The sequence below is a fragment of the Cyanistes caeruleus genome, chromosome 25 (genome assembly GCF_971803275.1).
Source record: "Cyanistes caeruleus chromosome 25, bCyaCae1.hap1.1, whole genome shotgun sequence".
NCBI lineage: Eukaryota > Metazoa > Chordata > Aves > Passeriformes > Paridae > Cyanistes > Cyanistes caeruleus.
Genome location: NC_141725.1, coordinates 4,391,111 through 4,404,548, shown reverse-complemented (window position 1 = coordinate 4,404,548; position 13,438 = coordinate 4,391,111). Strand labels below are relative to the sequence as shown.

The following is a 13,438-nucleotide window of genomic DNA, read 5'->3' as shown; positions in this document are numbered from 1 at the left end:
GCAGGAATTCCCCCAAATCCCACGGGAAAAGGGGGATCCCAATTCCATGGGGCAGGAATTCCCTCAAATCCCTCGGGAAAAGGGGGATCCCCCTTCCATGGGGCAGGAATTCCCCCAAATCCCTCGGGAAAAGGGGGATCCCCCCTTTCCATGGGGCAGGAATTCCCCCAAATCCCTCGGGAAAAGGGGGATCCCAATTCCATGGGGCAGGAATTCCCCCAAATCCCACGGGAAAAGGGGGATCCCAATTCCATGGGGCAGGAATTCCCCCAAATCCCTCGGGAAAAGGGGGATCCCAATTCCATGGGGCAGGAATTCCCCCAAATCCCACGGGAAAAGGGGGACCCCAATTCCATGGGGCAGGAATTCCCCCAAATCCCACGGGAAAAGGGGGCGGGACCCCGGGACTGACCCAGAGCCCCCCTCGATCCCGTGGGGGGGACACCGGGAATGGGAACCGGGAATTGGGAATTGGGAATGGGATTGGGAGCAGGGAATGGGAATGGGGAGGGAACCCGGGGTGGGAATGGGATTGGGAATGGGAATTGGGAATAAAGGAAGATGGGAATGGGAGGGGGGGATGGGAGGGAAACACCCCAGGAATTGGGGAATTCCCGGGATGGGGATGGGGGGTGAACACCCCAGGAATTGGGGAAGGGGAATTCCCGGGATGGGGTTGAACACCCCAGGAATTGGGGAAGGGGAATTCCCGGGATGGGGATGGGGGGGGAAACACCCCAGGAATTCGGGAATTCCCGGGATGGGGATGGGGTGAACACCCCAGGAATTGGGGAATTCCCGGGATGGGGATGGGGGGGAAACACCCCAGGAATTGGGGAATTCCCGGGATGGGGATGGGAGGGAAACACCCCAGGAATTCGGGAATTCTCGGGATGGGGATGGGGGGAAACACCCCAGGAATTGGGGAATTCCCGGGATGGGGATGGGGGGAAACACCCCAGGAATTGGGGAAGGGGAATTCCCGGGATGGGGATTCGGGAATTCCCGGGATGGGGATGGGGGATGAACACCCCAGGAATTGGGGAATTCCCGGGATGGGGATGGGGGGTGAACACCCCAGGAATTGGGGAATTCCCGGGATGGGGATGGGGGATGAACACCCCAGGAATTGGGGAAGGGGAATTCCCGGGATGGGGATGGGGTTGAACACCCCAGGAATTGGGGAATTCCCGGGATGGGGATGGGGTGAACACCCCAGGAATTGGGGAAGGGGAATTCCCGGGATGGGGATGGGAGGGAAACACCCCAGGAATTCGGGAATTCTCGGGATGGGGATGAACACCCCAGGAATTGGGGAAGGGGAATTCCCGGGATGGGGATGGGGGGTGAACACCCCAGGAATTGGGGAATTCCCGGGATGGGGATGGGGGGGTGAATACCCCAGGAATTCGGGAATTCCCGGGATGGGGATGGGAGGGAAACACCCCAGGAATTGGGGAAGGGGAATTCCCGGGATGGGGATGGGAAGGAAACACCCCAGGAATTGGGGAATTCCCGGGATGGGGATGGGGGGTGAATACCCCAGGAATTGGGGAATTCCCGGGATGGGGATGGGGGGGGAAACACCCCAGGAATTGGGGAATTCCCGGGATGGGGATGGGGGAAACACCCCAGGAATTGGGGAATTCCCGGGATGGGGATGGGGGTGAACACCCCAGGAATTCGGGAATTCCCGGGATGGGGATGGGGGAAACACCCCAGGAATTGGGGAATTCCCGGGATGGGGATGGGGGAAACACCCCAGGAATTGGGGAATTCCCGGGATGGGGATGGGGGGAAACACCCCAGGAATTGGGGAATTCCCGGGATGGGGATGGGGTTGAACACCCCAGGAATTGGGGAAGGGGAATTCCCGGGATGGGGATGGGGGGAAACACCCCAGGAATTGGGGAATTCCCGGGATGGGGATGGGGGGGAAACACCCCAGGAATTGGGGATGGGGAATTCCCGGGATGGGGATTCCCGTGGGTTCCTCATTCCTCGGGAAACCCCTCCCAATCCAAGCAGGAATCCCACCCCCAATTCCAGCGGGATCTTCCACGTTTTCAGGGATAAAACTCAGCAAAAAAAAGGGAAAGAATCCCCACAAACCCTTCCCGAATGATCCCTCCCCCAATTTCATGGGATTTGGGATTTTGTTTTTTAATTTTTAATTGGATTCAAACACACCAAACTCACAGAAAGGGCTGGGGGGGGGGGAGGGGGGGGTCACTCCTCCCTGGCTGGATTTGGGAATTCTGGGATTCGGGAACAGGGACCAGCCCAGGGGGAGGAGCAGCCCCCCCCAAAAAAAAGAGGGAAAATGATGAGCCTGGATGAATCCCATGGGATTTTTGGGGAGCCCGGTGGCACCTCCAGGCTGATTCCTGGGGATTTAATTCCCAAAGGAAGGGGGGAAAACCCGGGATTGGCGTTCCCAAGGATTCCAGCATTCCCAAGGGAGCTCAGCATTCCCACAGGGAATGTCACTCCCCCTCCCCAAGGCTCCTGAGCCCGGGATCAAAGAAGAAAAAGGGATGGGAAAAGCAGGGATTTCCCTTCTCCGGGTGGATCTGGGGCTCCGGCATCCCTGGGGACACCGGGAATGTCACCGGTCCCCCCCGGGAAAAGCGGGAATGGGGCTGGGGAGCGGCTCCCCCCCTTCCTTCCTGAGGGATTTTCCCTCTTCCCGACCCAGCTGCTCCCAAAATCCCGAGGCTGGAGCGGCGACCCCGCTCTGGAATCTTCTGGTGACGCCCTGGGAGCGTTTTCCATGCGGTGGCTGCGGAATTCCAAGGAGGGGGTGACAGGGACAGCCTGGCTTTTTCCAGGGAATGTCACCTGGAGCCGCCTGGCACTGCTGTCCCCTCTCCCCCGGCCCCTGGAGAGGCTTTTCCTGCTCCTCCCGGAGAGGATTTTTCCCTCTTCCCAATCCCAAAGGGACAAGGATAGCCCCAATCCCAAAGGGAACGGGAGCAGGGATATCCCAATCCCAAAAAAAACAGGAGCAGGGATTTCCAGGGATATCCCAATCCCAAAGGAAATGGCACCAGGGATATCCCAATCCCAAGGGATTTCAGGGAGATCCCAATCCTAAAAGAAATGGGAGCAGGGATATCTCAATCCCAAAGGAAACGTGAGCAGGGAGATCCCAATCCCAAAGGAAATGGGAGCAGGGAGATCCCAATCCCAAGGGATTTCAGGGATATCCCAATCCCAAAAGAAATGAGAGCAGGATTTCAGGGATTTCCCAATCCCAAAGGAAACGGGAGCAGGGATATCCCAATCCCAAAGGAAATGGGAGCAGGGAGATCCCAATCCCAAGGGATTTCAGGGATATCCCAATCCCAAAAGAAATGAGAGCAGGATTTCAGGGATTTCCCAATCCCAAAGGAAACGGGAGCAGGGATATCCCAATCCCAAGAAAAACAGGAGCAGGGATTTCCAAAGATACCCCAATCCCGAAGGAAATGGGACCAATCCCAAAGGAAACAGGAGCAGGGATTTCAGGGATATCCCAATCCCAAAGAGAATGGCACCAGGGAGATCCCAAACCCACGGGATTTCAGGGAGATCCCAATCCCAAAAGAAATGAGAGCAGGGATTTCAGGGATAGCCCAATCCCAAGGGATTTCAGGGAGATCCCAATCCCAAAGGAAATGGCATCAGGGATACCCCAATCCCAAAGGATTTCAGGGATATTCCAAGGGATTCCAGGGAGATCCCAAAGGATTTCAGGGATACCCCAATCCCAAGGGATTCCAGGGATATCCCAAAGGTTTTCAGGGATATCCCAATCCCAAAGGAAATGGTCTCAATCCCAAAGGAAATGGCATCAGGGAGATCCCAACCCCAAGGGATTCCAGGGATATCCCAACCCCAAGGGATTTCAGGGATACCCCAATCCCAAAGAAAATGGGACCAGGGATACCCCAATCCCGAAGGATTTCAGGGATATTCCAAGGGATTCCAGGGAGATCCCAAAGGATTTCAGGGATACCCCAATCCCAAGGGATTCCAGGGATATCCCAAGGGATTTCAGGGAGATCCCAAGGGATTCCAGGGATATCCCAAGGGATTCCAGGGATACCCCAAGGGATTCCAGGGCTATCCCAAGGGATTCCAGGGATATCCCAAGGGATTCCAGGGATATCCCAATCCCAAGGGATTCCAGGGATACCCCAACCCCAAGGGATTTCAGGGATATCCCAAGGGATTCCAGGGATATCCCAAGGGATTCCAGGGCTATCCCAAGGGATTCCAGGGATATCCCAAGGGATTTCAGGGATATCCCAAGGGATTCCAGGGATACCCCAACCCCAAAGGAAACGGCAGCAGGGATGCCCGAGGGAGATCCCGCTCTGGAATCGCTTCGGGATCACGCCCCGGGAGCGTTTCCCACGCGGCGGCTCCAGAATTCCACGGAGGGAACACCAAGGAGCTGCTGGGAGCTGCTTTTTCCAGGGAATCTGGGGAAGGAGAAGGCGCCATCAGTCCGACCTCGAGAAATCCACGGAGAGAGAGAAAGAGAGAGGGAGAGAGAGAGAGAGAGAGAGGGGGAGGAGAAAGGAGCGAATCCCGCGGGGAGAATTTTCCCAGGGAGGATTTTCCCGGGAGAATCCCAGTCCGGGAATGCTGCAGTCCTATTTGTGGCTGTTGTAGGCCTTGTGCCGCTGGTTCATGGGGTTTTCCGGGGATTTCATCCACTCTTTCTTCAGCAGCTGCCGCAGCTGGCTCAGCCGCATGTTGGGATTGTCCCGTTTGAGGCGCGGCAGCTGCAGCTCCTCGAAGGCGGCGAAGGCGGCGCGGAGCCGGCGCTCGGGGTGGCGCTCCTGGGGCTGGGACACGCTGTGGGGACACAGGGACACGTTGTGGGGACATGGGATGGACATGGAGACATGGGGACACACTGTGGGGACATGGGGACATGCTGTGGGGACACAGAGTCACATTGTAGGGACATGGGATGGACATGGGGACACGCTGTGGGGACATGGATGGGAGCAGAGCCGGCACTCGGGGTGACGCTCCTGGGGCTGGGACACGCTGTGGGGACACAGGATGGACATGGGGACACGTTGTGGGGACACAGGGACACGTTGTAGGGACATGGGATGGACATGGAGACATGGGGACACACTGTGGGGACATGGGGACACGTTGTGGGGACATGGGATGGACATGGGGACATGGGGACACACTGTGGGGACATGGGGACACGTTGTGGGGACACAGGGACACATTGTAGGGACATGGGATGGACATGAGGACATGGATGGGAGCAGAGCTGGCGCTCGGGGTGGCGCTCCTGGGGCTGGGACACGCTGTGGGGACACGGGGACACCTTGTGGGGACACAGGATGGACATGGGGACACGTTGTGGGGACACAGGGACACAGGTGGGCACGGAGCCAGCGCTCGGGGTGACGCTCCTGGGGCTGGGACACGCTGTGGGGACACGGGGACACGTTGTAGGGACATGGGATGGACATGGGGACACGTTGTGGGGACACAGGGACACAGGTGGGCGCGGAGCCAGCGCTCGGGGTGACGCTCCTGGGGCTGGGACACGCTGTGGGGACACAGGGACACGTTGTGGGGACATGGGATGGACATGGAGACATGGGGACACACTGTGGGGACATGGGGACACGCTGTGGGGACACAGAGTCACATTGTAGGGACATGGGATGGACATGGGGACACGCTGTGGGGACATGGATGGGAGCAGAGCCGGCACTCGGGGTGACGCTCCTGGGGCTGGGACACGCTGTGGGGACACAGGATGGACATGGGGACACGTTGTGGGGACACAGGGACACGTTGTAGGGACATGGGATGGACATGGAGACATGGGGACACACTGTGGGGACATGGGGACACGTTGTGGGGACATGGGATGGACATGGGGACATGGGGACACACTGTGGGGACATGGGGACACGTTGTGGGGACACAGGGACACATTGTAGGGACATGGGATGGACATGAGGACATGGATGGGAGCAGAGCTGGCGCTCGGGGTGGCGCTCCTGGGGCTGGGACACGCTGTGGGGACACGGGGACACCTTGTGGGGACACAGGATGGACACGGGGACACGTTGTAGGGACATGGGATGGACATGGGGACACGCTGTGGGGACATGGGGACACAGGTGGGTGCGGAGCCGGCGCTCGGGGTGGCGCTCCTGGGGCTGGGACACGCTGTGGGGACATGGGGACACGTTGTGGGGACATGGGATGGACATGGAGACATGGGGACACACTGTGGGGACATGGGGACACGCTGTGGGGACACAGCGACACATTGTAGGAACATGGGATGGACATGGGGACACGCTGCGGGGACATGGGGACATACTGTGGGGACACAGGGACACGCTGTAGTGACATGGGATGGACATGGGGACATGGGGACATGCTGTGGGGACATAGGGACGTACTGTGGGGACATGGGGACACGCTGTGGGGACATGGGGACACGTTGTGGGGACACAGCGACACATTGTAGAGACATGGGATGGACATGGGGACACGCTGCGGGGACATGGAGACATGGGATGGACATGGGGAGACGCTGCCAGGGACACGGGCATGGGGACATGGACATGGGGACAGGAATGGACACGGGGACAGGGACACAGGGACATGGGGACAGGGGGACAGGGATGGGGACACAGTGGCAAAGGAAATGGCCCCAATCCCGACGGGAACGGCCCCAATCCCAATGGGAACGGCCCCAATCCCGACGGGAACGGCCCCAATCCCAATGGGAACGGCCCCAATCCCGACGGGAACGGCCCCAATCCCGACGGGAACGGCCCCAATCCCGACGGGAACGGCCCCAATCCCAATGGGAACGGCCCCAATCCCGACGGGAACGGCCCCAATCCCGACGGGAACGGCCCCAATCCCGACGGGAACGGCCCCAATCCCAAAGGGAAGGGCCCCAATCCCGACAGGAACGGCCCCAATCCCAAAGGAAACGGCCCCAATCCCAACGGGAACGGCCCAATCCCAACGGGAACGGCTCCAATCCCGACGGGAACGGCTCCAATCCCGACGAGAACGGCCCCAATCCCAACGGGAACGGCCCAATCCCAAAGGGAACGGCTCCAATCCCAACGGGAACGGCCCCAATCCCGATGGGAACGGCCCCAATCCCGACGGGAACGGCCCCAGGGATTTCCTGGCCGCCCCAATCCCACAGCAATCCCCCCGGGAATTCCGGGACACGCCACCCCTTCCTCCCCAAATCCCGGGATTTCCCACCGGCATCCAAAGGCCAGAGGTCTCAGGGATGATCCACAGGGAATTCCATGGGGAATTCTATGGGAATTCCATAAATTCCATGGGAATTCCATGGGCAATTCCATAAATTCCATGGGAATTCCATAAATTCCATGGGGAATTCCATAAATTCCATGGGAATTCCATGGGGAATTCCATAAATTCCATGGGAATTCCATAAATTCCATGGGGAATTCCATGGGAATTCCATAAATTCCATGGGGAATTCCATGGCCAATTCCATAAATTCCATGGGAATTCCATGGGAATGCCATAAATTCCATGGCCAATTCCATGGGAATTCCATAAATTCCATGGGGAATTCCATAAATTCCATAGGGAATTCCATGAGGAATTCCATGGGCAATTCCATGGGAATTCCATAAATTCCATGGGAATTCCATGGCCAATTCCATAAATTCCATGGGGAATTCCATGGCCAATCCCATAAATTCCATGAGGAATTCCATAAATTCCCTGGGAATTCCATAAATTCCATGGCCAATCCCATAAATTCCATGGGGAATTCCATAAATTCCCTGGGAATTCCATACCTGAGGGCGGCGATGGCGTCCTCGATGCTCCGCGCCTCCACCGCGCCCTCCTCGGGCAGCCGCCGGTTCAGGTTCTCCTCCAGAGGCAATTCCAGGTGGGATTTCTCCTTCTCCACTGCCGGGAAAAACGGGAATGCTGGCAGATCCCTCCGGGAGAGGGGAATTCCCTCGGGAAAACTCGATTATCCCGCTGGGAAATCTCCAAAAACCCGCTTTTCCCCTCTGGAAAAATCCATTTTTAACCCTCTGAAAAAAAACTCAGTTTTTCCCTCTAAAAGTCTCCGGTTTTTCCTCTAAAAAATTCCAATTTTTTTCCTCTGGAATTTTTAAAATGTTTTTCCCTCTAAAAATTTCTGGGTTTTTTTCCCCCCCTCTGAAAATTCTATTTTTTTTTTCCTTTGGAAAACTCAGTTTTCCCTCTGGAAAAAATTTTTTTCTCTCTAAAAATTTCTGGTTTTTTCCACCCTGGAAAATTCCAATTTTTTTTTTTTTTTCCCTTTGGAAAATTCCAATTTTTTTTTTTTTTTCTTCTAAAAACCTCTGGTTTTCCTCTGGAATTTTTCCCTCTGGAAAAATCCGCTTTTCCTCTAAAAAAAACTTCCATTTTTCCTCTGGAAAACTCCATTTTTTTCTAAAAAAAATCAAGTTTTTCCTCTGGAAAGGGAAAGGTGGGATTGGGAATGGGAAATTTGGGATTGGGAAAAATACGAACACGGGAAAAATCATGGAATTCTACGGAATTCCAACGTTGGAAACGAGCTTTGGGATCAAACCCCACCCCAGAGCGCCACATCCGGGATTTTTTTTTGGGGGGGATAATTCCACGGAATGGGAATCCCAAACCGCCCTCAGCCATTCCCAAACTTCCTCCTGGAAAAACGGCGGCTCCCCCATCCCCATCCCAGAATTCCCAGGGAATTCCCGAACCTCCGTCGGGGTTTTCCTTCTGCTGCTGCTCCTTCCGGACGTTCTCCTCGATCTGCGCCCGGGTGATTTTCCCGGGATTTCCCTGCTTGGGAGTTTTCCCTTTCAGCTTGGAATCCTCCTCCTCCAGCAGGCGCTGCAGCTCCTTGCGGCGCTCCAGCTGCTCCAGCCGCCGCTTCTCCCGCTCCTCCTGGGAATTCCCGCCCATCCGGAGGGGTCAGAGCGGAGCCGGGGGGGTTGGGGGGTGTGGGGGGATCCGGGGAGGGAGGGAGGGATCCATGGAGGGATCCAGGGAGGGATTCATGGAGGGATTTATGGATGGGTTCATGGAGGGATTCATGGATGGATCCAGAGATTCATGGATTCATGGAGGGATTCATGGAGGGATTCATGGAGGGATTCATGGAGGGATGGATTCATGGATCCATGGAGGGATTCATGGAGGGATCCATGGAGAGATCCATGGAGGGATCCATGGATGGATGAAGGGATGGATTCACGGATCCATGGATGGATTCCTGAAGGGATCCATGGAGGGATTCATGGATCCATGGATGGATTTATGGATGGATTCATGGATGGATTCATGGATGGATTAATGGAGGGATTCATGGATGGATTCATGGAGGGATCCATGGAGGGATCCAGGGAGGGATTCATGAATGGATGAAGGGATGGATTCATGGATCCATGGATGGATTCATGATTCATGGATTCATGGATGGATCCATGGATGGATTCATGGAGGGATTCATGGATGGATCCACAGATTCATGGATTCATGGAGGGATTCATGGAGGGATCCATGGATTCATGGAGGGATTCATGGAGGGATCCATGGAGGGATTCATGGATTCATGGAGGGATTCACGGATGGATTCATGGAGGGATCCATGGATGGATGAAGGGATGGATCCACGGATTCATGGAGGGATTCATGGAGGGAGTCATGGAGGGATTAATGGATTCATGGAGGGATCCATGGATGGATTCATGGAGGGATCCATGGATGGATTCATGGATGGATCCATGGATGGATCCATGGATGGATCCATGGTTTCATGGATGGATCCATGGAGGGATTCATGGTTTCATGGATGGATTCATGGAGGGATTCATGGATGGATTCATGGAGGGATTCATGGATGGATTCATGGAGGGATTCATGGATGGATCCATGGATGGGGATTCATGGAGGGATTCATGGAGGGATCCATGGAGGGATTCATGGATGGATCCATGGATGGGGATTCATGGTTTCATGGATGGATCCATGGATCCATGGAGGGATTCATGGATGGATTCATGGAGGGATTCATGGAGGGATTATTGGAGGGATCCATGGAGGGATTCATGGATTCATGGAGGGATTTGTGGATGGATTTATGGATGGATCCATGGATGGATCCTTGGAGGGATGGATGGATGGATCCATGGAGCAAGGGAGGGATCCATGGATGGATTCGTGGATGGATGAAGGGATGGACCCATGGATCCATGGATGGATTCATGGATGGATGGATGGATCCATGGACGTCCTTCCCCTCATCCCCACGGGTCTCCCCCTCTCATCCCAAGGCTGTACCTCTTCTCCTTCCCAGACTTTTCCCTCTCCTCTCCCTCATTTCCAGAGTTTTCCCTCCTTTCATTCCCAAGGTTCTTTCTCCTCTCATTCCCAGGGATTTCCCTCCTCTCCCTCATTCCCAGGGTCGTTCCTCCTCCCCTTCCCAAACCTTTTCCTCTTTTTTTTTTTTTTTTCCCCTTCCCAAACCCTTCCCCTCTCCATTTTCCCGGGATTTTGGCAGTTCCCAACTTCCTCTGCTCCTCCTCCCCTTCCCAAACCTTTTCCTCTTCTCATTCCCAGACTTCTCCCTCTCCTCTCTCTCACTCCCAGTTTTCCTCCTTCCTCTCATTCCCAGAGCTTTTCCTTCCTCTCCCTCATTCCCAGGATTCTTTCTTCTCTCATTCCCAGAGTTTTCCCTTCTTTCCCTCATTCCCAGGGTTCTTCCTCCTCCTCTTCCCAAACCTTTTCCTCCTCATCCCCAGACTTTTTCCTCTCCTCATTCCGACTTCTCCCTCTCCTCTCCCTCACTCCCAGCTTTCCTCCCTCCTCTCACTCCCAGAGCTTTTCCTTCCTCTCCCTCATTCCCAGCCTTCCTCCCCCTCTCATCCCAAACCCTTCCCCTCTCCGTTTTCCCGGGATTTTGGCAGTTCCCACCTTCCTCTGCTCCTTCCTCAGGACGTGTTTGTCCTCGTCCTTCCAGAGCTCATCCTCCAGCTCCTGCTGCCGCCGCGCCTCCGCCGCCGCCTTGGCCTCGGCCCTGCGGGCGCGCGCCGCCGCCGACTTGCTGTTCTCCCCCTGGAATTTCTTGGGCATCCCTCAAATCCTCTGGAAAACCGGGATGGGGGAAAAAAAAAAAGTTGCTCTGGGATGTTTTTTTTTTTGGTTTTTTTTCCCCCTAAAGTTCGGGGTTTGTTTTGTTACGGAGCCGGGTTTGGGGCCGGTTCGGAGCTGGGATCGTTGGGAATCCGCGGGGATGGGGATTCCGAGGTTTGCCTTCCTTGCTCCCTTGGGAATTTTACAGCCTCTTCCTGGGAATTCTGCAGCCCTTTCCCAGCTCCCTCAGGAATTCTCGAGGCCCTTTCCCAGCTCCCTAGGGAATTCTCCAGCCCCTTAGGAATTCTCCAGTCTCTTCCCAGCTCGCTCAGGAATTCTCCAGCCTCTCCTTAGATCCTTCAGGAATTCTCCAGACCCTTCCCAGTTCCCCTCAGGAATTCTCCAGACCCTTCCCAGTTTCCCTCAGGAATTCTCCAGCCCATTCCTGGGAATTCTCCAGCCCCTCCCCCTGGAGTTTGCATCCTTGGAAACCTCCAGGGATGACAATTCCGAACTTCCCTGGGCAATTCCAAGGCCTTTTCCATGAGGAAATTCCTGCCGGAGCACCCTGAGGCCTCTCCCTGCTGTCCCCTGGGAGCGGAGCCCCTCCTGGCAGGGAATTCTGGAGATTGGGAATGTCCTCCCCTCCCCGCCCCAATCCCTGGAAAAGCTGGAGCCCCTTCCCAGCTCCCTCAGGAATTCTCCAGCCCCTTCCCAGCTCCCTCAGGAATTCTCCAGACCCTCAGGAATTCTCCAGACCCTCAGGAATTCTCCAGTCTCTTCCCAGGAATTCTCCAGACCCTTCCCAGCGCCCTCAGGAATTCTCCAGAACCTTCTCAGTTTCCCTCAGGAATTCTCCAGCCCATTACTGGGAATTCTCCAGCCTCTCCTTAGATCCCTCAGGAATTCTCCAGACCCTTCCCAGCTCCTTCAGGAATTCTCCAGACCCTTCCCAGCTCCTTCAGGAATTCTCCAGACCCTTCCCAGTTTCCTTCAGGAATTCTCCAGCCCCTTCCCAGCTCTCTCAGGAATTCTTGACCCTTCCCAGCTCTCTCAGGAATTCTCGACCCTTCCCAGCTCCTTCAGGAATTCTCCAGGCCTTTCCCAGATTTTGGGGATTTGGTGGGGCTGGGGGAGGTGAAAGTCCCCAAAACCAAGCACTGCAGAGGGGAAAATCTGGGATCACCCCACCTGATTTATCCCAGCCTCAGATCGGGATAAATCTCCTGGATTTCCTCAGTTTCCAGATCCTGGCTGATCCCAAAGGAATCTGCACCCCCTCCCAGGCCAAATTCCAGCCTCCCACCCCATGGAAAAGGCGCCTGGAAATCCAAAAAAAAACCCGGATCCAGGAAAAAACGGGATTGAGGAGCCTCTATCCCGATCCAGGGGGATCCACAGGGAGGGGAGAAACGCCTTTAATTTGGATAAACAGCCCCAAAAACGGGCTGGGATTGATATCCAGGGTGGGAAAAGTCAAATCCGAGGAAAACGGGAGCTTTAAAATCAACCAAACACCGGGAAAAGAAATCGCAGCTTTGGGGTTGAATCTTTGATTTTAATGGCAGGTAATTTTTAATGTAATTAAATAAGGCCGGGCTGCTTCATTCCCGAGGTTTTCCCAACCTGGGATGGATTAAATCCTTCCTCCTGTCTGGAACATCCTCGGAGCACTCCTAAAATCCCTTTTCCCGCACTTTGACCCTTCCTAAAATCCCTTTTCTCGCACTTTGACCCTTCCTAAAATCCCTTTTCCTGCCCTCCGAGCCTTCCCAAGGAGCGGGATGCGGGCAGGGCCTCACCTGAGGGGGGTCCAAAAGGGACCCCCAGGCCTGGCCCGTTCCTCCCGGCCTTCCCCGGTGTCCCCGCCGCCTCCGGTGCCCCCTTTGCCCTCACTCGGGGCCCGGGCCCGTCCCGCGCCCTCAGCCCCGCCCGGCCCCGAACCGGCCCCGCTCCTACCGGGCCCCGCCGCCCCGCCCGTCGCGCCCTTTGCGCGTCATCACCGCGCGCCGTCGCCGCCTCAATGGCGGGGAAGGGCAAGGCGCGCCGCCGCCATCTTTGTTGAGGGCATGGCCCGGTACAACTTTGCCTCTTCCTCGCGGGAGCGGCGGAGGAGGGAGAGGAAGGAGCGGCGGGAGGGGCGGGGATTCCCGCTCAGGGTGGAGCGGTGGAAAAAATCCGGGAACCCGCCGGGAACCCGCGCAATGCCCGGCGGCGGCTCTGCCCGGTTCAAAGATGGCGGCGCCCTGAGCGGCCCCCTGAGGGGAGTGGGCGGGGTCGCTGTCAGATGGTG

At 56.1% G+C, this 13,438-nt stretch overlaps 1 protein-coding gene across 3 annotated transcripts; it reads right to left on the bottom strand.

Annotated features, from left to right (window-relative positions):
• Positions 1–2,150: 2,150 nt before the first annotated feature.
• CCDC124 (coiled-coil domain containing 124) lies at positions 2,151–13,180 on the bottom strand. Of its 3 annotated transcripts, none has more exons than XM_086862955.1 (5): positions 13,105–13,180; positions 10,987–11,157; positions 8,772–8,958; positions 7,845–7,959; positions 2,151–4,848 (listed from the first exon to the last, which is right to left on the bottom strand). In XM_086862955.1, the coding sequence occupies exons 2-5, from the start codon at positions 11,143–11,145 to the stop codon at positions 4,644–4,646; spliced, it is 666 nt and encodes a 221-aa protein (XP_086719081.1). In that variant the 5' UTR covers positions 11,146–11,157; positions 13,105–13,180; the 3' UTR covers positions 2,151–4,643. The 3 variants fall into 3 exon arrangements, with proteins under 3 accessions (XP_086719081.1, XP_086719080.1, XP_086719082.1); XM_086862954.1 differs by lacking the exon at positions 13,105–13,180 and adding an exon at positions 12,948–13,060; XM_086862956.1 differs by lacking the exon at positions 13,105–13,180 and adding an exon at positions 11,661–12,930.
• Between the last annotated feature and the right edge of the window lie 258 nt (positions 13,181–13,438).